This window comes from Rhopalosiphum maidis, chromosome 4, assembly GCF_003676215.2.
Source record: "Rhopalosiphum maidis isolate BTI-1 chromosome 4, ASM367621v3, whole genome shotgun sequence".
In the NCBI taxonomy this organism is placed as follows: domain Eukaryota; kingdom Metazoa; phylum Arthropoda; class Insecta; order Hemiptera; family Aphididae; genus Rhopalosiphum; species Rhopalosiphum maidis.
Genome location: NC_040880.1, coordinates 46421711 through 46444369, shown reverse-complemented (window position 1 = coordinate 46444369; position 22659 = coordinate 46421711). Strand labels below are relative to the sequence as shown.

At 25.4% G+C, this 22659-nt stretch overlaps 3 protein-coding genes across 5 annotated transcripts in view; 1 reads left to right on the top strand and 2 right to left on the bottom strand.

Annotated features, from left to right (window-relative positions):
- The window catches only part of LOC113555556, a 243451-nt gene that overhangs the window by 55357 nt on the left and 165435 nt on the right, over positions 1–22659 (top strand). The window lies entirely within an intron of this gene.
- LOC113555557 lies at positions 5473–14753 on the bottom strand. The gene is made up of 26 exons (XM_026959984.1): positions 14691–14753; positions 13549–13696; positions 12740–12830; positions 12570–12681; positions 12300–12394; positions 11809–11880; positions 11644–11742; positions 11123–11577; positions 10881–10971; positions 10692–10800; positions 10523–10623; positions 10377–10448; positions 10192–10284; positions 9779–10107; positions 8494–8584; positions 8310–8421; positions 7716–7810; positions 7509–7580; positions 7344–7442; positions 6844–7277; positions 6604–6694; positions 6414–6522; positions 6245–6345; positions 6099–6170; positions 5907–5999; positions 5473–5826 (listed from the first exon to the last, which is right to left on the bottom strand). Exons 2-26 carry the CDS (start codon positions 13693–13695, stop codon positions 5546–5548), a joined length of 3516 nt encoding a protein of 1171 aa, XP_026815785.1. The 5' UTR covers position 13696; positions 14691–14753; the 3' UTR covers positions 5473–5545.
- LOC113555559 lies at positions 18048–22325 on the bottom strand. The gene is made up of 14 exons (XM_026959986.1): positions 22195–22325; positions 21470–21611; positions 21162–21252; positions 20977–21088; positions 20401–20495; positions 20186–20257; positions 20021–20119; positions 19419–19954; positions 19179–19269; positions 18989–19097; positions 18820–18920; positions 18674–18745; positions 18482–18574; positions 18048–18401 (listed from the first exon to the last, which is right to left on the bottom strand). The coding sequence occupies exons 2-14, from the start codon at positions 21608–21610 to the stop codon at positions 18121–18123; spliced, it is 1893 nt and encodes a 630-aa protein (XP_026815787.1). The 5' UTR covers position 21611; positions 22195–22325; the 3' UTR covers positions 18048–18120.

Below are 22659 nucleotides of genomic sequence, written 5' to 3'. Positions count from 1 at the left end.
GGATTGTGACAAGAACGTCATGTCTCCTGGGCGTTACATTGGCTGGTTCACGAAAAAATTGTTTAACATTGGATTTTTCTCCCAATTTCTATTGCGTCTTACCTATTATATTTTATTACCATATACCAACATAACCGTCGCCATTTCTATGAAATGATTTCAGTCACCAAGGAATCACACAATTTTTCACGCAATGTTCGTATTATTCAATATAATATGTGTCATGCAAGTCATCACTGTATCGTTATATAAGTATTTTTATTTTTGAATAGCAATCTGGTGTTTGAAAAATAGCATATTTAATGAAGTATTAGTCAAACGCCTGAAGTTGGGTCTCGTATTATATTAAACCAAACGAGTGTAATAATAAAAATATACTGATGGTTTTATTAATTTATGATTGCTGGTAAGCATAAGTATAAAGTGTATGTTGGTGTTGCTGGATACTGAAAGTATATACTGTAAGTATATGATTAAGGGGAAACACTTGATAAAGTAGAACTTTAATTTGCGTCATATTATGACATTCTTTTGAAATTGTGTTTCCTCTTTTTAATTTATGTACGTACACATTGTGAACAATCCCAATCATTAATACACTATTAAAGACCATAATTTATTTTTTAACTTATATAATACTATTTTCTATATTTCAACACAAATGTAATAGTGAAAAAAAAATGTTTGCTTAAAAATATAAAAATATTAGGTTTTTGTACGATAATATGACATTCTTTTCAATAACTAAACTGCTTCATCGTAATAACTCTAGAAGTTATTATGTTTCTCCTTTTTGCAAATTATCAAGTTAACTACATTGTAACAAAATATGTATCCAGTATTAAAAAAAGATTCTATATTTTAATGTTATTTAGATCATATTAGATTTAAAATCATGTTACATCATATATTTTTGTAGGTATATAAAAAACTACAAGCACTTAAATGGCATTTATTTTTCTAACGATTATAGTTAATATTTTCCAAAATATGATGTTAATTCAATAACATAGGTACATACAATGTTGAGCGTATCGAAAAATCAAAAATATTTTAAAGATGTAGGTATCTACTTGAGTATAGTATTTACATAATAACCTATAGGACATAGGTAATATTTTAATATTAATATTGTAACGGTGCATAATATTACTTTGGTCACATCACATTTAGTTTAGAAAATGAAAACAAAAATATTTTCAATTGAGAAACATTTTAAATAATATAAGATTATAATAGCATGTATATATTATTAACTGAGCTGTTATTTCTTTTTAATAAATCTTCGTTCCGCTATATCTGTGTATTATCTGATAGGTTGATTATGTTGAGTAAAATATATGATTTATATATGATCACACAGGTATAGTATACTATATGTAGTATATATCTGTGGGTATGATGCAACATTCTATGCTATATTTTATCTCTTCTCTATGGATCTATGGTTATTCATGAGTTAATAACAAGGTGGATCGTGGATATTTACTAATTATTACTTATTAGTTGTTAGCATATCTTTTTTCTATGGTAAAACGCATGTTTTCCATATAAACGTATAATTTTATATTTTGTGTGTGACATTTTACGTACAATTTTTATAAACGATTTTAAATAATGTTTATACCTAGTTCAAACTGAAGTTACTAATTATAATAATGACTTATTGAAGACATTTCTATCGAGTTTTTCAAAACTGATGGTAAATAAATAAATTATATTATTTGCAATAAACTTTTATATAAAATTATTATTTTAATATTTGATAGAATTTAAGATAATTTTTTTTTTTTTGCTTACACATTTTAGACTTAATAATGATTAATGGTACGGTTTTTTATTGCTGCTTTGAGATAAGTAGAGCAACACGAATTTTAAGCTACATTGGGTTAGTGTTTCCTATGAAAATTTGTTATTTCTTATGATTTTTGGTGTATCTAACACGGAGAGTACCTATTAATTATTTGGAATTATTAAATAATTTATTTCACTAAATACTAAAAGATTATTCAAACATTATATGAATATGAGTGTTAATTATTACTTTTAACTGTCTGAAGTTAATCACAGGTTTAGGGAATCATTCTTTACAATAATCGTTTAAGTATTTTTTTTTTAATAGTTCAGAAAATCTATATAGATTAAACAAAGATTTCTCTTCTTAGAAACACTTAAATACAACATAGTACAGATAATAGAGTTAGCTGAAGTAACTTTTTTTTAATTACTAACCATACGGAATTGTTTTACTTGTATGCGCCTAAGCGCCTTTACTTTAAAGTTTGCTTAGTTTAAAACTTTTAATGTTGAAATTTTGTAAAAAAGAAAAATAACTATATAATTTACAACACTGTACAGTGTACATATTTACTCTATTAGTACTTCGTTTAACCAATCGTTGTTTATCGGTCCGATAGATGCCGCTCTAAGTAACAAGGATTGCAATACTATTTATTACAATAATTTACGAAGTTAATATAATAAATTATTATTAATTAATGATAGGTACTAGTGATACTATTACCACGTAATATGGTATAATACAACATATTATTATTTATTAATTTTTTTTTTTAAAAATTTAAGGTCCCTAATTCTAATTTTGTTGCACAAATTGATTTAAATAGTAAGTAACTTAAACGATGACAATGACAAAAGAAATAGTTAAATTGGTATTTTATTTTTATAAATGTTACTTTATAAAGAATTATTATTGCATAAAAACAATATTCCCAATAATGGAAATTCAACTATAGCTGATTTTTCATTAAAAAAAAAAAAAAAAATTGCCAAGAATAATATTAGATAGGTACCTACTGACTTGTGTTTGTACACAAATTGTGTATACTATTTTGAAGTTTGTAGAACAAATAAATGATTATATATTAATATTAATGATAGGTACCTATATCAATTCTTGACGTTTATGTCACTAATAATTGATTAAATAGTACAAAAGGAATAAGGCTCTTAGCTGCGTAATGTGGGGTGGTGGGGTGGAAAGGTGAGCATTTACTGCTCTCTGATATAAAGGCCTAATGAACCAAGTTGTTGGTGAAAATATCTTAAAAACATTGAACTAATAAACATTAATAATTTATTTTGAAAACAATAAAATATTGCACAGATAAAAAAAACTATTATCACAATAATAATACGTATTTATAATTATATATAGTTTATATAATATAAACATAATATAATTATATAATATAAGACACTTGGGAGTTTATGAGAAATGTATGATTATTGTGTAAAGCTTATAAGTGATAAGCATATATATTTGTGTGTGTGTGTGTGTTTTTATATGAAGGAACATTTTATAGAGTATGTACGGGTTTTTTTTTTCTCGAAAAGAAAGACGCAAATATTATAATGTAGCTAATATAGGCAATATAGGATACTATATTATTATAAACAGGTACACATTACAGTAATGCAGGCATGTGCAATTACAATAATATAATAATTCGACATACTTAAATTTCTAAAATTCCTTTTTTTCATTCCAACGATAGTATCAACAATTATTTATAATTACTCATACAATTTTCTAAAAAAAAAAAAAAAACAACCATTTATTGTTAAATATTTGAATTTATGTACAACTTTTAAAAAAAGCTTCTAATAATTTTTTCTATTTTCATTTTTTTAGTTAAATTATAATAGTTGTGGTAAGTATACAATTGGTCTATCATATTCGTCTTCAGTAAACAAATCGAAAATTACTAGTTTTTCAATTATATGAGCTGGTCAATAATTTACCCTTCCCTCTATACAAAACTAAAATCCCTTCGTTATTGAAAGTTCGTTATAATATAACCATGTATACATACAAAATATAAATATTCACATTAATATATTACTTTAAAGTAAAGTAAAAAATGTTATACAATCTTCAGTGTTAATTAGAAAAAATATATAAAAATAATTAGGTAACCGCTCTCTCTACGATATAGGTAGGTATAATAGGTGTACACTGTAGAGTGTATATGGTTAATCGTAAATTGAGGGGTATATTCAATATTGCAATTCAATGATAAAATATCATTACTTATGAAAACGATTTTGAAAGAAATTATGAAAACGATTATCCGGCTACATCTCACAGTAAGTATATTTGTAATGTCATTCGGATTAATTTTACTATATAATATGGTAGGTGGTAAATTGAATATCTTTTTTTTTAATTTTTGCCGAAAACATTGAATTTTAAAATGTTATTGTGTATATTTTATACAATATACTTTTTTTTATAAAACACATTTACAATTTGCATACAAAAAAAAAATAAAATAAATAAATAAGTTCACAGTATGTACAAGACTTGAAAATGCGAGGAAAAAGAGCATTTACGGACGCTACTTCCAGTTTATGAACTTAGGTGGAATAAGTTGTTATAGATTATTGAATAGATCATGACGGAGAGGGTTGTCAGGTAATTTGCGAGAAGAAATTCTAGATATGAAGTAGTTTACGTGAATGAAAAAATGTTGTTACTGTATTCTTCGTTAAAACATTTAAATTAGACTATGTTTAAACTTTAAATGTTTATAAAAAAATGTGATTAAGTAAATTATATTATATTTTTAAAATGTTTGGTTTCAGAAAAAAAAAAATTTTAAGGTTTTGAAATCATAAGTACATAAATATTAAAACGTTATGAATTGTTAATTATGTAAAATAATTTGTATATTTATAAGATTTTCATAAATTTAATAAAATAATAACTTAAATGGCTTAAAAAAAATATATTAAATTTTTGCTAATTTTGATTGATATATAAAAACCTTATAATATACGATATTATAAGAACTTATATACCTTAAGAGGAAGCTAGTATATGTATTTTATGATGTTAATCAAGTAGAAATATTTTGAAAAGTGTATAATTTACGTAAAGACAATGCTAATGTATAAGTGAACACAATCATATTAACAACAATAAGTGATTCAAAATTTGGACACGACTTCTATTACAGATAAATACCAGACAGGGGAAAACAATAAGATGATGGTGTTAAATTAGACATTACACTCATAAGTTACACCGAGAACAATGTTAACTATAATATAAATCTAGTTCTAGACAATAAATTATGGATTTAGACTTCAACCAAGAACATCTTATACTACATTTAGTCTTCATTCTATAATTTTCGTATTTTTTTTTAAGTTATAATTTTTACCAATAAAATCACATATGTTATAATACATTATTATTAAAATCATAAGGTATAATTTTATCAACTTTTAAGTCATGAAATCGGCATATTTACCATAAACCGTAAGAAGAATAGTATATGAACAAAAAAAATTTATTTGAATAGTATAAAAATATATTCTTCCTTAAAACGATAGTTTAAGAATAGTGGAATGTGTATTTCAATTTGTAAAGCTAAAACCTATTTCTATATAGAATAATTCGTTCATAATAAATAATAAAGAAAGGTAATGAAAATATAAAACAAATTAATAATGCGTGATATTTATATTTATTTATTAAAATGAATGTATTGACATAATGTATAATATTTTAAATTACTTAACACCCAATGCTAATAGTCGAACTTAATGATGACGATGAGTAAGATGAACTAGTCGAACTATAGCTACTGCTACTACTACTCCAGCATGAAGTTGTCGATTCATAATATGAAGTTTCAAATACGTATTCTACATCTATTTCCGAGGACTGATCTATTTTGATCAAGTAATTTGGATTGTATCCAGCGCGCAATAATTCTTGATTTATATTGTTCATAGTTTTCTGGGATGGAATTCTATCTCTTGTATAGGCATAGACTTGGTATACTGGTTCCGAAGCTATAAAAACCAAACAAATTTAGTACAAAATAATCTACAGACAATAATATCAAATATTGTATAACTATGTAAATACTAACTAAAGAATGGGTTCTTGTACTGGTTAGCAAGGCACAGCAATAGGTAATCGTCTTCATTGTATCCAATAATACTTGCAATGATTTGGTGTTTGTCTGTAATCAAGTTTATATTTTATTAACTAATATATTGTACCAAAATTTGATGAAAATATTTCGGTCTACGTATAAGTAATTTAAATTAACAATATTTACATATATCTGAGGGCGGTTTGCAAATCATTCCATCTAATTTAAGTTTCATCAATTCTTCAATTGTATCTGGATCTATAAGTCATAAAATCATAAATATAAATAAATACTATCATCAAGTTCGCATAACTGATAATTTTAGATCTTACAATATCCTTCAGAATATATTGAGAAAACAGTTGAACCGTATGGATGGTCTGCAGGATACAGTGAAGAAATATAGCTTCTCGTTTCTTGAATTTCACCGGTCCTTAAATAATATTTAAACAATTTATCATTAAATTTTCAAATATCTCATAAAATATCTAATAAGTTTACTTCATGTTATAACCGCGGTCCATCATCATATGAGGAGTATTGTAATCCCACGTATCCATGGATATATCGTCGAAAATAAGTTGCATCGAGCATGCAGGGAAAGCAGTATCTAAATACATCGAAACGTTTAAACGTTTATTTATTTTTTAGGCCAAATGTTTACATCGAACACAGCTAGCGTTTAACTTACTTAAAATACCGACTCTAGAATTGGGGATATCGAAATACGAGCAAGGTGTTGCTTCGGCCAAGTAATATTTTCCAGACAAGGCGCGTCTGATCTGGAATCAAAATATGTTATTGTCAATATTAATTTTGTAGCAAATCACTTTAAATTCGAATATTGGGTCGTTCATTCTAACACGATCAGATTAAACAGAAGTATATTAAAGTGTAGAAGAGTTGAAAACATTTAAAAATGTATTATTACAGCTTTAGTATCCAGGCTCTTCAAGATTTGGATACCGTTGTATAAATCACATTGTCCAATTTCATAAGTGCTAGTGAAATCTGAGCTTATCTCGATTACAACAGTTGATGTCTCTACTGTAGTTGTTGAAGTAGTTGAAGTAGATGAAGTACTGTCAGTACTTATGGATTTTGTTGTTGATGATTTAGAGACGGAAGTTTGTTGTACCACATTATTGATGTCACCAGTTGTTATTGTAGGTACTGAAGGTACAGAAGGTCCTAAAGGTCCTGAAGGTGCAGTAGGTAATGAAGGCAATGAGTCTAGCGAATGATCAACACTTATCAAATGGTATGGGTTAAGACCACTCTTCTGAATGTCTTCGAATGCTTTATTATAAGTACTCCATTTAGGGATAAGATCTCTTGTCATTACCCAGATGATATACTCATTGTCTGAAAAATGTATTTAAATATTTATCATAGAAGGCATTTCAATTAAGTTTTTCATAATCATTTTACCGCAGAAGAAGTTTTTATATCTGTTGATAATAGCCATTACCATATACTCTTTCCAATGTTTATCGGCTCCAATTACAGCGATTGTGTATTCTCTCTGGCCTGTTATAATAACATAAATGTGTGATTTAAGAGTATATTATTAATACTTATAGAAGGTTAACTTACAGGAACCCTCGATTTTATGTCTGATTAATTTGTCATCAATGAATGGATATGTTTCGGTTAATGGGTTTTTATCTAAAATATTATTTATTAATCAATGATTGTGCAATTAAGTCATTGCTTAAAAACAAAATTAAAGTGTTTAAAATGATAAAATTATCAAATAAACATAATGGTACAAATAATAGTTACGAACTATGATTTACTTACAATATTTTTCAGTACCAACGTTAAAGATTGCATATTTGCTGTCTTTTCCATATGCTGGACTGAATAACGTTTTTGTGCTTTCTGGACATTGTGTACTGATAATAAATAATGTATATTAATATATAGATATCTAGCATATATGCGATGTTCATAATACAATTTAACATAAATTTAAACTTTTTTTTAAAGGTATAAGAAGATTATTTTATATTATTATATTAAGGAATAGAAATATTTTTTATTATGGGGAAATATTTAAATACTTTTACCAATTATCAGATTATTTATGTTGTATAAATACCTTTTTTTGCTTCATATTTAACTAAATTTATAATTTGATCCTTATGAATATTTCAGTTGAATTTACTTTATCTGATATTTCATGGATTAGGAATATAATTTTAGTAATTTTTTGAATGGTTAATATTTAAATTATTTCAGTAAAAACCTTATGGATTTTTCTATATTGAAATTAGTAATATCATGCTTATTTCATTCTTGAATATAGTAGGTTCCTCGTCAAAGTGATAACATTCGGTTTTTTTATAAGTTCTCTTGGCTTTAGTTTGAATAATATAGGTACGTAATACTTACTAAAGATTGTAGGATTGATCAATCACTTCGTATTCAATGTTGTAATCAGTTTTATCACAAGGTGTGGTATCCTGGAATATCAATTGATTTCTGGTGCTTGGATAAGTGTTACCTGTTATAATATTCAAGATAAAATGTTCAGGTTTTTTTTTTAATTAGTGTTAAGTTATATTATTTTACATACAGAACAGTCCGGTTTTCAATGGATTGTTTCCTTTCATGTATGTTGGTGTTGCCATTTGTACGTTCCATGTTCCTTGGAATGCAACAGTAGACTAGAAATTTAAGAGCTTAATCAACTATTGCATACAAAATAATAGTTCATTGTCCTTTAAATATATGACAAAAATTACAGAGAAAGTGAGCAAAGGTTCGGGGCCAACATCTTCATAAACTATTTCATACAAATTAAGATATTCCATACTCATCAATAATTATATAAAGGGAATAGAATTCAACGTTAATGATAAAAACATAATTAAATTAAATATAACACACATTTTTTAATCTATTATATGCAAGGGTATTAAACATATTTTTCTAACCACATTAAAATTTGCTAGCTATTGCAGGATATGAATAAAATACACACAGTCCGTATATTATTATGTTTATAGTTCTTAATATTAATACATTATTATTATATTTGTTCTTTTATCTTACAAAATAATTTAATCTATTTAAAATATGTTAATATATGAATGTTAATAAATTTTATTTTAATTTACATATTTTCTGATAAGTATTCAAAGACCTTGTTAAATCACTCAACTCACAGGTTAGTGTCATACATTTCTGTAAAATATGGGCATGTTAATTTATTTGGACAACTCATTTTAATTATGGAATAATTATTAGTTTTATAAAATTACAACATTCCAATACTTTATATTATGTTTTCATTTCAATTTTTGAAATTAATAGTTAAATATTTTTATTTAAATGTATGGGTTATATTATATTGAATGAATTAAAATTCATATATTAAAGAATTGCGCGTATATAATCATATGATGTATACTTATTAAGAAACTCAATTTTTTTCTTAACTTATACCACAAAGTCAACATTCAAATTTTTCCCAATATGTATTACTGTATTATTCAATACTTTTCCCATGAAATAAAGCGATCTTATTTCTTATTCTCTGTTCATACAGGTATATGCATTTATTATCTAACGAACGACTATTGTCTAACATATGATTAATGGTTGCTGATAAGTATAACCTAACCTAATCTATATTAAACGCCACTTAATATTTTTAGAAGAAGAAATTGATTATCGATGTTAAAAAAATGCATACACAATGTATTCTTTAAAAATTATGAAAGCCGTTGTGCATTTTATAAAGCACACTAATACCTGATTTGACTTGAATATTTTATCAATAATAACTTTATTCTTTTAAATTTTTTTTGAAATTCATTTTAGATTTTTATTATTCAACACTATACTTATATACTTACGTATTGATCGTTAAAAGTTACAACGTCCCAGTTCTGTGGACATATTTCAGGAAGTCCAACTAAGGGAGTACTTCTTCCAACGACAGTTGTACTACTTACACTTTTCGTGGAAACAACATTATTAGTTGAAGAAAAAGTGGTCACTGTTGATTCATAATATGATTTTTCAAATATGAAATCTCCATCAATTGTATTCGTTTGATCAATTTTGATCAAGTAATTCGGGTTAAATCCAGAACGCAAGAGTTCTTGGGTAATACTATTCATAGTGCTCTGACTTGGGATTCGGTCTCTGGTATAACAATAGACTAAAGGTACTGTCTTTGTAGCTGAAAATTAAAAATAATACGTAGATACATAAATAAAGGTCCAAAATTATTTTAATAATAATTAAATATGTGGTTTGTACTAACTATAGAAAGTGTTCTTGTACTGGTTTGCAATACTTAGCAATAAGTATTCATTTTCTTTATATCCTATAATGCTTGCAATGATTTGATGTTTGTCTATAAATACATTTATAATTTATTAACTATTAAAGGCCAAAAATCGATGGACATATTTTAGTCTATAAATAGTTTAAATTAACAATATTTACATATATCTGAAGGCTGTTTGCAAATCATTCCATCTAATTTAAGTTTAATCAATTCTTCAATTGTATCTGGATCTATAAGTCATAAAATCATAAATATAAATAAATACTATCATCAAGTTCGCATAACTGATAATTTTAGATCTTACAATATCCTTCGGAATATATTGAGAAAACAGTTGAACCGTATGGATGGTCTGCATTATACAGTGAAGAAATATAGCTTCTCGTTTGTTGAATTTCACCGGTCCTTAAATAATATTTAAACAATTTATCATTAAATTTTCAAATATCTCATAAAATATCTAATAAGTTTACTTCATGTTATAACCGCGGTCCATCACCATATGAGGAGTATTGTAATCCCACGTATCCATGGATATATCGTCGAAAATAAGTTGCATTGAGCATGCAGGGAAAGCAGTATCTAAATACATCGAAACATTTAAATGTTTATTTATTTTTGGACAAAATGACTACATCAAAAATAGTCAGCGTTTAACTTACTTAAAATACCGACTCTAGAATTGGGGCTATCGAAATATGAGCAAGGTGTTGCTTCTGTTAAGTAATATTTTCCAGACAAGGCTTGTCTAATCTGGAAATAAAATATGATATTGTTAATAATTAATTTGAAAAGAAATTGCTTTAAACATACTTATTGGATTTTTCATTGTAATACGAACAAATCAAACAGAAGTATATTAAAATGTAGAATAGTTTAAAAATATTTAAAAATTCATTATTACAGTTTTAGAATCCAAGTTCTTCAAAGTTTGGAGATTGTAAATGTTGAATAAATCACATTGTCCAATTTCATAAGTGCTAGTGAAATCTGAGCTTATCTCGATTACAACAGTTGATGTCTCTACTGTAGTTGTTGAAGTAGTTGAAGTAGATGAAGTACTGTCAGTACTTATGGATTTTGTTGTTGATGATTTAGAGACGGAAGTTTGTTGTACCACATTATTGATATCACCAGGTAATACTGTAGGTACTGAAGGTCCTGAAGGTACTGAAGGTATTGAAGGTACTGAAGGTACTGAAGGTAACAAAGATGTTACCAATGAATCTAACGAATGATCAACACTTATCAAATGGTATGGGTTAAGACCACTCTTCTGAATGTCTTCGAATGCTTTATTATAAGTACTCCATTTAGGGATAAGATCTCTTGTCATTACCCAGATGATATACTCATTGTCTGAAAAATGTATTTAAATATTTATCATAGAAGGCATTTCAATTAAGTTTTTTATAATAATTTTACCGCAGAACAAGTTTTTATATCTGTTGATAACAGCCAAAACCATATACTCTTTCCAATGTTTATCGGCTCCAATTACAGCGACTGTGTATTCTCTCTGACCTGTTATAATAACATAAATGTGTGATTTAAGAATATATTATTAATACTTATCGAATGTTAACTTACAGGAATCACTGATTTTGTGTCTGATTAAATTTTCGTCAATAAATGGATATGTTTCAATTAGTGGGCTTTTATCTGAAATGTAATTTATTAATTATTTATTTTGCAACAATATTATTGCTTGTATTACAAAACCAAATTATATCGTCTGAAATTACAAAATATTTTAGTAAGTATAATTTTATAAGTCCATGAATAATTTTAAAAGGTTTCTCTATGTTATTTAAAACGTGTAGATTTATTTTATTTGTCTGTAGCAACAACCAATTGAACATCTAATTTTCCGATTTTTAGTGCCGTAAATGGACTAATATATTTACAATTTTGATTTCTCTTTGAATTTTTTAAGTAATTTAAAATAAATGTCAACTTAGCCATTAGGTGATATAATGTTATTGAATATAATTATAAACTAATATTGTTATTGAACTTTATGTATGTGTGAACTAAATGAAATAAATGATATAAATAACTACTAACTGTGATTTACTTACAATATTTTTCTGTACCGACGTTAAAGATTGCATATTTGCTGTCTTTTCCATAGGCTGGACTGAATAACATTTTTGTGGTTTCAATACATTGTGTGCTAATAAAAAAAAAATGTATTATACTATATATTTATGTAGGTATGCGTTTTTTTATAAAAATAATTAAAATACATTTAATTTTTTTTTAAATCACAATTTAACAGATTTAGATACTCAAAACGGGTAACAATCGATTTATGTAACTTTTTTCCCCTTTAACTAGAGTGTACTTACTAGACATTGAATGATTGATCAATCACTTCATATTCAATGTTGTAGTCAGTTTTATCACAAGGTGTGGTATCCTGGAATATCAATTCATTTTTGGTGCTTGGATAACTGTTACCTGTTAAACGGTTTAAGATGAATATTTTAATAATCGTTCAAAAAAGTATTCTACGTACAGAAAAGTCCAGTTTTCAATGGGTTTTGCTCGTCGATGTATGTTGGTGTTGCTATTTGTACATACCATTTTCCTTGGAATGCCATTGTTGACTGGAAATAATAATATGCAATATACATTTTTTCTATAAAAATATAATTATTTGTATGAACAATGTTTTTAACAATTTATGATTTTCCATCTCATTGTTCATAAGAAAATCAATTTAATCTGAGTGCAAGCGTTGGGCAAAATATTATCTAGATAATTATTCAAATGATTTTTTAAAATTATTTGAATAAAAATGTATTCGAATAAATTTCAAACATAAAGCTATTACAAAACTAAAATGTATTGTACTCGTAGAATGATTTATATTTATTTTAATATTAATTTACCATGTGATTAAAATTATTATAAACAACTCATTATTTCAAAAAGTATTAATGTTTGAAAATTAGTAGAATAATTTTTTTTTTCGAATAATCATTATAAAAAAATGTTTATTCTATAATATTATTTTAAAATTATTTAAATAATTGTAAAATAATCAGATGATAATAATTTATAAAAAATTAAATGTCAAAATCAAAATAGGTATCAAAAAAAAAATGCATTTAAAATACCCTACTATGTTTTTTTAAATGTTATGTTTATACACACATTATAGCTGTTACAATATCATAATTTATTTATAGGATTACTGATAACACAAAGAATTATTATTAGTTATGGAATATGCATCGTGCGTGTTATATATTATCTATATAATAATTTATATATCATTATTATTTTTCATTGAGTTTTTATTCTTGTCTTTTTATTACTTACACATTGAGATTCAAATTTCAGAATGTTCCATGTAGAAGGACATATTTTAGGCACATCGCAAGTACAGTCTGATTTTTTCAAATTTTTCAATAGTGGGCATGCCACAGCAGCAGCAATAATAACGAAAAGGCTCAGTACAGTCCTCATCCTAGTAACATAAACGTAAAATTAGTTTAAATAAAATATGGTATAACCTTTTTTTCATTTTTTGTCTTCGTTTCTATACCATAATTATTAGTTTTTGTTTATCTGGCTTAGTGTTTAAACATCGGTACGTTATAAACTAAATTACAAATAGGTGTCAATATTAATTTCAATACCACAATTGATTCTATAATAATATGATAATTCTTATTAATATTAAAATTCAACTTTTTGCTTATTGATATATTTTATCTTAAACCTATAACGATTCACTAATTGAATTTTACTGAGTAACAATATTTAAAATTATTATTTGTGAACGGTAATATTATTATAATATATATTTTATTGAAAAATTAATCGGATAGGTAAATAGTTAATTTGTATTTATTATAATTATTTTTTATACAGACAGAAATTAGTAATAAGGTTATTATTTTTACTATATTATATTTTTAGAGAACAAGATAATAATAGTTGACTTATGATTAATATTTTTGCATAATAAATCAAATAATTTAATGAAAGTTCGTTTTTTAAGCTTTTAATTACCTAATTATATTTTAAAAATCAAATAAAATATTCAGATATCATTTTATGAGGCTTTAAATGCTTTGAAAATATGTAGATAATCAAGATTAAAATCATTATAATAAAGATAAAACAAAATGTTAATTTAATTTATCTAAATTTATAATTTACTATTCAATAAAATTATGAACATGCTTTAATATATTTTGAAACTATTAATTAATAAATTAATTTTACATGCTATATAACATAATTTTTCTATTTTTATTAAACTTCAGTACCTAATTCAGAATAAAAAATTTAATTTTATTATAAAATAAATAAAATCTCAAATTACTTAACACTTAATATAGGTAAAAAATAAATTAATAGAATTGTTTTATTATTTTTTATTTAATTTGTAAAAATAAATAACTAAATATCTCTAGTAAAGTTCTAAACAGCATATTAAATTAATAAAAGTTTACCTGTTAGTTGCCTTTGATCGGTTCCCAACAAGACGAACTGAAAGTTGATCCTAGTTGTGCCAGTACCTCTTATTTATAGTCAAAAAATGAAGTAAATATTTATTTTATATAAGCTACAAAATCAATCAATGTCAAAATGTGTGTTTACCATATTAACAATATGATCTGTGACTATTTTATTTGATTTAATGAATGTTTAGTAAAATGTGATTTATGACAAGGATCTATTTTGTTAAAAACATTTTAAACACAAAATCATTGTATCATTTAATCATTTTACTTTTTATTTCTATTAATGAACCTAAAAATTGTACATTTTTAAATTCTCATTACTTTATAATTTCTCATGTGTGACATCTTATTTTATAACGTTGTATCTTTATTTCGGCAGTTTATATATTATTTTTAAGTTCTTAATTCATTAATAATTGTAGGAAATCCATTTTCCTCAATTAATATTGTCAATTTTAGTTCTTTAGAAATAAATGATAATACCCGGAAATTCACTTTGTTAAATGGCTTGAAATTGTTTTGTTACTGAGAAATAGTGTAATGGTCTAAAGAACGGTGAATACTGTTATGATTTTTATAAATTTATCTATGAATAGCTAATATTATAAAAATTGCATTTGTATTTTCGATATTTTATAAGTAACTGCTAAAAAATATATATGAGAAATTGATAAACGTCGGCCTATATTTCTAAGAGTATTTTATGATAAATTTATTTACATTGCTATTCAAGTAATATTTAACGATAACTTGCATTTAAAAATATTATTATACGTATAAAATATAGGAATATGAACTGAAACTTTCAAACTTTTTAACTTTTTTTTTATATATTTTTTTATTTAATTTATAATAATAAATAAGAACAAATTAACTAAAACCAATATTCTTTGTTTAAATATCTAACTCGTTTTTTTACTGAAAATGGTTATATAAAAAAAATGTCTTAATATATTTTTCGGCCTTATAAACCAAATCCATGAAGAACCAGTATTACATTACTAAGCCTATTTAGTTTCTATTTTAAAAATAGAATATTTCATACATTTTTAACTAGGAAATAATTTACGAATTATTGTAAATTTGACGAATTTTATGAAACATGTAAATCTCGTTATTTTTGTTTTATAATAGGATATTTTACGTTTCATCTTTTAAGTACTAGATAAATCCAATTTTCTACAAAAAACCACTCTTTTAAAAGTTATAATTTTAGTTGCCTCAAAAAGTACATGCATAGCTCTGTTCATTATTTATAATATGTAGTGATTAAAGTTTAAAAATATTATAAATAAATTATGCATTGTATTGTTCTCTCTGTGGAGAAACAGAGCTCGTTATTTTATACATGATTGTGTAGGAAGCTACACAGTATATACTTATTTACAGTAAAATAATCATTTCATACGTTTTAAAATTTTTTCTTACGAAAAAATTATAACCTAACCACATTATGTTCGATATTTGGTATTTTAAACTATTTTAATATGGCTAATAATATGTTTCAGCTTATGAAATCAAAATATCAACTTAAAATATAAAATAAATTATTTAATATTGATTTCACCAAAAACACAATAGTGAATAAAATAATGGTAATTTAAAATGTTAGATATTCGAAGTAAATGAATATCTTAATGCTAAGCATCATTAAAAATAAATTGCTAAATGGGTTTACCATTTATTTATATTAGGTCTAATTCTATAGATTTAATTAATACTTTATTAGATTTCAGAATTGTCTTTAATGCGAAGAAGCACTTATATTAGTTGCTGAGTTGACTGTATTTAGTATTTCCTTATAGTTATTGCTACAACTTAAGATAAACAGGTTGCACAATAACCTATGGATTAACAGGGTCCCGTAGTGGATTAAAAAATTACACTATAAAACACCTGTCAAAAATAGAACATTAGCGCTCCCGGTGTCGAAACAACCACGATTAAAAAAAAGAAACTTATATTCTTATCTAATATAAAATTTTGCCTCGCTTTTTAATGATTTGTAAAATGTAATTTTAATTAGCTTCTGAATTTATATTTTGTATGCTTTATTCGTAGGTATGTCATTTTTTTGTACTTAAATTTTAAAAGGTACAATTAAAATATGTGGTTTTGTTCTGTCTTGTACGAATAACGGGGAAAGTGCTTTTGGTGTACTTACTCAAAGATGTATAAATGTTAAATTTATGAAAAGTAAGTTTAGGTACAGATTTAAAACATGCATTGTAGGTATTAAAAATATAAATTTTTTATTATTATTTTTAAATAATTCATATGTCTATTTTCCATGTAAGAAACACAAAACTGATATACTCGCTAACATATTATCATACTATAATGTATATAATAATGCGAATGAGACAATATACATTTGCCTCAAACCAAAAATTTTACTAACATCTATAACGAAGCTTGAAAAATCCTGGTCTAGGAAATTTCACAAGACATCCACATTATTAAAATTATGCATAGATTATAATTTATACTTTTAATACTATTACAATTGTAGTAGATGTTATATAATTTAAGGATGAGAACAAAGTCCAAAAAATAACTTAAAATAAAACTAATTTCCTTCGATAATAATGACAATTTTCCCTACATGTGATGATGCATTTTTTAATTATTTATTTAACAATGTGTTTTTAGTTCACTATTGATTTACAGAGATAAATTAATACAATAAACATTATTGACAAATTGTATAACTAAATAATTTTTATTTAAAAGATTTAATTTTTTCCTGCACCAAACCAGCATAGGTGAATCGCAAACATTGCAATCGAGCTACACTAGCAGCTATAGTCTCATAATAAAATATAAATATTAAAATGGTTGTACACACTACACATTATATAATATAGGTACTATAATAAATACGAAAGAAGATTTTAATTAAAAAATATATTAGCCTACATGTCCAAGAACATTTTATAATATAATATTTATATTAACATAACTATAAATTTATTGGTAAAAATGTTTACCAATCAAAACAAGTAAATTAATATGTATTATCATTTTTCTCAACTTATAAGTTATAAGTCATTACGCAGGCATATACCGTAAATCGTAAGAAGATTGGTATAAAAATATACAATTTAATAAAAAATTGATTTGAATAGTTTTAAATATTCTTTTATAAAATTTTGGTTTAATAATAGTGGAATGTTACGAGTTTATTTCAATGTGTAAACCAGAAACCAATTTCAATATAAAATATCAAAAAACTTATCTGTATCATCCAGTGTTATAAGAAAAAAAAACATATAGCTAATTCTAAAATATATTCACTCCGTTCATAAACTATAGAACAGAAACACAATGAAAATATAAAACAAATTAATAATGCGTGATATTTATATTTATTTATTAAACTGAATGTATTGACATAATATATAATATTTTAAATTACTTAACACCCATTGCTAATAGTCGAACTTATTGATGAAGATGAGTAAGATGTAGTAGTCGAACTATAACTACTGCTACTACTACTCCAGCATGAAGTTGTCGATTCATAATATGAAGTTTCAAATACGTATTCTACATCTATTTCCGTGGTCTGATCTATTTTGATCAAGTAATTTGGATTATATCCAGCGCGCAATAATTCTTGATTTATATTGTTCATAGTTTTCTGGGATGGAATTCTATCTCTTGTATAGGCATAGACTTGGTATACTGGTTCCGAAGCTATAAAAACCAAACAAATTTAGTACAAAATAATCTACAGACAATAATATCAAATATTGTCTAACTATGTAAATACTAACTAAAGAATGGGTTCTTGTACTGGTTAGCAAGGCACAGCAATAGGTAATCGTCTTCATTGTATCCAATAATACTTGCAATGATTTGGTGTTTGTCTGTAATCAAGTTTATATTTTATTAACTAATATATTGTACCAAAATTTGATGAAAATATTTCGGTCTACGTATAAGTAATTTAAATTAACAATATTTACATATATCTGAGGGCGGTTTGCAAATCATTCCATCTAATTTAAGTTTCATCAATTCTTCAATTGTATCTGGATCTATAAGTCATAAAATCATAAATATAAATAAATACTATCATCAAGTTCGCATAACTGATAATTTTAGATCTTACAATATCCTTCAGAATATATTGAGAAAACAGTTGAACCGTATGGATGGTCTGCAGGATACAGTGAAGAAATATAGCTTCTCGTTTCTTGAATTTCACCGGTCCTTAAATAATATTTAAACAATTTATCATTAAATTTTCAAATATCTCATAAAATATCTAATAAGTTTACTTCATGTTATAACCGCGGTCCATCATCATATGAGGAGTATTGTAATCCCACGTATCCATGGATATATCGTCGAAAATAAGTTGCATCGAGCATGCAGGGAAAGCAGTATCTAAATACATCGAAACGTTTAAACGTTTATTTATTTTTTAGGCCAAATGTTTACATCGAACACAGCTAGCGTTTAACTTACTTAAAATACCGACTCTAGAATTGGGGATATCGAAATACGAGCAAGGTGTTGCTTCGGCCAAGTAATATTTTCCAGACAAGGCGCGTCTGATCTGGAATCAAAATATGTTATTGTCAATATTAATTTTGTAGCAAATCACTTTAAATTCGAATATTGGGTCGTTCATTCTAACACGATCAGATTAAACAGAAGTATATTAAAGTGTAGAAGAGTTGAAAACATTTAAAAATGTATTATTACAGCTTTAGTATCCAGGCTCTTCAAGATTTGGATACCATTGTATAAATCACATTGTCCAATTTCATAAGTGCTAGTGAAATCTGAGCTTATCTCGATTACAACAGTTGATGTCTCTACTGTAGTTGTTGAAGTAGATGAACTGTCAGTAGTAATGGATTTGGTTGTTGATTTAGAGACGGTAGTTTGTTGTACCACATTATTGACATCTCCAGGTGTGATTGTAGGTTCTAAAGGTCCTGTAGGTCCTGAAGGTCCTAAAGGTCCTGAAGGTCCTGAAGGTCCTGAAGGTCCTGAAGGTCCCGATGGTCCTGAAGGTCCTAAAGGTCCTGAAGGTCCTGAAGGTCCTGAAGGTCCTAAAGGTCCTAAAGGTCCTGAAGGTGCAGTAGGTAATGAAGGCAATGAGTCTAGCGAATGATCAACACTTATCAAATGGTATGGGTTAAGACCACTCTTCTGAATGTCTTCGAATGCTTTATTATAGGTACTCCATTTAGGGGCAACATCTCTTGTTATTACCCAGATGATATGATCATTGTCTGAAAAATGTATTTAAATATTTATCATAGAAGGCATTTCAATTAAGTTTTTTATAATAATTTTACCGCAGAACAAGTTTTTATATCTGTTGATCACAGCCAAAACCATATACTCTTTCCAATGTTCATCGGCTCCAATTACAGCGACTGTGTATTCTCTCTGACCTGTTATAATAACATAAATGTGTGATTTAAGAGTATATTATTAATACTTATAGAAGGTTAACTTACAGGAACCACTGATTTTGTGTCTGATTAAATTTTCGTCAATAAATGGATATGTTTCAATTAGTGGGATTTTATCTAAAATGTAATTTAGTAATCATTAACTGCGCAATCAGGTTATTACTTGTATCGAAAATAGAAATTGTATCGTTTAATATTATTTAAATATTTTAGATAAGCAGATTGGTACACATAATAGTTACAAACTATGATTTACTTACAATATTTTTCTGTACCGACGTTAAAAATTGCATATTTGCTGTCTTTTCCATATGCTGGACTGAATAATTTTTTAGTGGTTTCCGGACATTGTGTACTAATAATAAATAATGTAAATTATTAATAGATAACTATAAAGTATAAAATATATATATGCAATGTTCATAATATAATTTGACATTATTTTTAACTTTTTTTTTTTAATGATACAACACGATTTTATAATATTATATTAATGATAACATTTTTTTTTTTTACTATCGGGGAAATATTGAATACTTTTTCAAATTATCAGTTTATTATATATTATATATATTGTCATCATATAATATGTTATCTTAATATTCTAAATACTTTTTTGTTGCCTCGTAATTAGGTAAATATATAATTTGGCCTTTTTGAATATTTCAATTTATATTGAATATATTTTTATCAATATTATGAATAATGGTATATTAATATTGAATAATACATGCTTATTTCATTCTTTAGTATAGTTAATTCCTCGCCTAAGTGACAACATTCGGTTTTTTGTAGGATCTATTGACTTTAGATTGAATAATATATGTAGTACTTACTAAAGATTGTATGATGAATCAGTCACTACGTATTCGATGTTGTAGTCAGTATTATCACAAGGTGTGGTATCCTGGAATATCAATTGATTTCTGGTGCTTGGATAAGTGTTACCTGTTATAAAATTCAATATAAAAATTTCAATATTTTTGAATTACCTTGTGTTTATTTATAACATTTTACATACAGAACAATCCGGTTTTCAATGGGTTGTTCCCTTTGATGTATGTTGGTGTTACCATTTGTACGTACCATGTTCCTTGGAATGCAACAGTAGACTAAAAATTTAAGAACTTAATCATCTATTGCAAACAAACTAATATTTAATTTTCCTCTAAAGGAATGAACCAATAAATAGAGAAAGTAATCGGAGGTCCTGGGCCAACATCGTTATAAAGTATTTCGTACGATTTAAGATATTCCATGTCCAATTATAATGATACCGTGAAAATTGTTTTGTAACGTATATTTTATTTCTATATGTTTATTACTTACACATTGGGATTCAAATTGCTTAACGTTCCATGTAGCAGGGCATATTTTAGGCAAATTGCAACAGCAAGCTGGTTTTTTGTCTGTTAGTGGGCATGCCAAAGCAGCAGTAATAACAACGCAAAGACTCAGTACAGTCCTCATCCTAATATTATAAACATAAAATTAGTTTTAATAAAATATGTTAAAATCTTTTTTAATTTTTAATTTTTACGTCTATACCATCATTGTTAGTTATTTTTTATTTGGCTTAAAGTTTAAAGTTGGTACATTTCAATCTAAATTATAAATGTTATAACTTTTTTTATAGTATATTGGATTGAATGATTTGATAAATAGGTAGATATTTGAGATAAAACTTATAAATCTGAAGATATAACAAAATGTTTATTTTATTTACCTAAATTTATATTTTACTATTCAATAAAATTATGAACATGCTCTAATACATTTTATGATTATCGAGTAATAAATTAATTTTACCTAGATAACATAACTTATTATTTGCATAAAATTACAATGCCTAATTCAGAATAACAGATATATTTCATTATAAAGTAAAGAAAAACCTCAAAGTACTTCGATTATTTTTAGTTTATATTTTCATAAATATTAAACATAATATAAGTAAATAATACATGAATACAATAAATATATGTTTATGTAATGCGTATTCTTAATCATTGTAATAAAATTCTAAACAATATATCATATGAATAAAAGTTTACCTGTTAGTCGCCTTTGATCGGTTCCCAGAATGACGAACTGTAAGTTGATTTTAGTTGAGCCAGTACCTCTTATTTATAGTCAATAACTTTAGTCAAAATGTATTTTATATAAACTTCAAAATCAATCAATGTCATCATGTGTGTTTACAATAAACAATATTCTGTTACTTTATTTTATTTTATTTAATGATTGTTTACTAAAATATGATTTATGACAATGATCTATTTTGTTAAAAACATTATAAACACAAACAACATTGTATCATTCAATCATATGGTATTTTATTCATATGTGTACATCCAAGAGTTCTACATTTTTAATTTTACATTATTATTTTACGTATAATTTCTCATTTATTTATGACATTTTATTTTATAATTTGTTAATATATGTATATTTAAATATACATTTGTTTATATGTTATTCTTGAGTGATTAATAATAATTGAAGAAAATTAATTTCCC

What these genes read in the sequence shown, in the direction of transcription:
- LOC113555557 (XM_026959984.1), bottom strand. Translation starts at nt 13,695, where the DNA reads ATGAGGACTGTACTGAGCCTTTTCGTTATTATTGCTGCTGCTGTGGCA. An exon ending in ATATAAAAACTTCTTCTGCG is followed by an intron (nt 7,278 to 7,343) that starts GTAAAATGATTA and finishes TACATTTTTCAG; the next exon opens with ACAATGAGTATATCATCTGG. An exon ending in TTCTAGAGTCGGTATTTTAA is followed by an intron (nt 6,523 to 6,603) that starts GTAAGTTAAACG and finishes CGATGTATTTAG; the next exon opens with ATACTGCTTTCCCTGCATGC.
- LOC113555559 (XM_026959986.1), bottom strand. Translation starts at nt 21,610, where the DNA reads ATGAGGACTGTACTGAGTCTTTGCGTTGTTATTACTGCTGCTTTGGCA. An exon ending in TTCTAGAGTCGGTATTTTAA is followed by an intron (nt 19,098 to 19,178) that starts GTAAGTTAAACG and finishes CGATGTATTTAG; the next exon opens with ATACTGCTTTCCCTGCATGC. An exon ending in AATATATTCTGAAGGATATT is followed by an intron (nt 18,746 to 18,819) that starts GTAAGATCTAAA and finishes TATGACTTATAG; the next exon opens with ATCCAGATACAATTGAAGAA.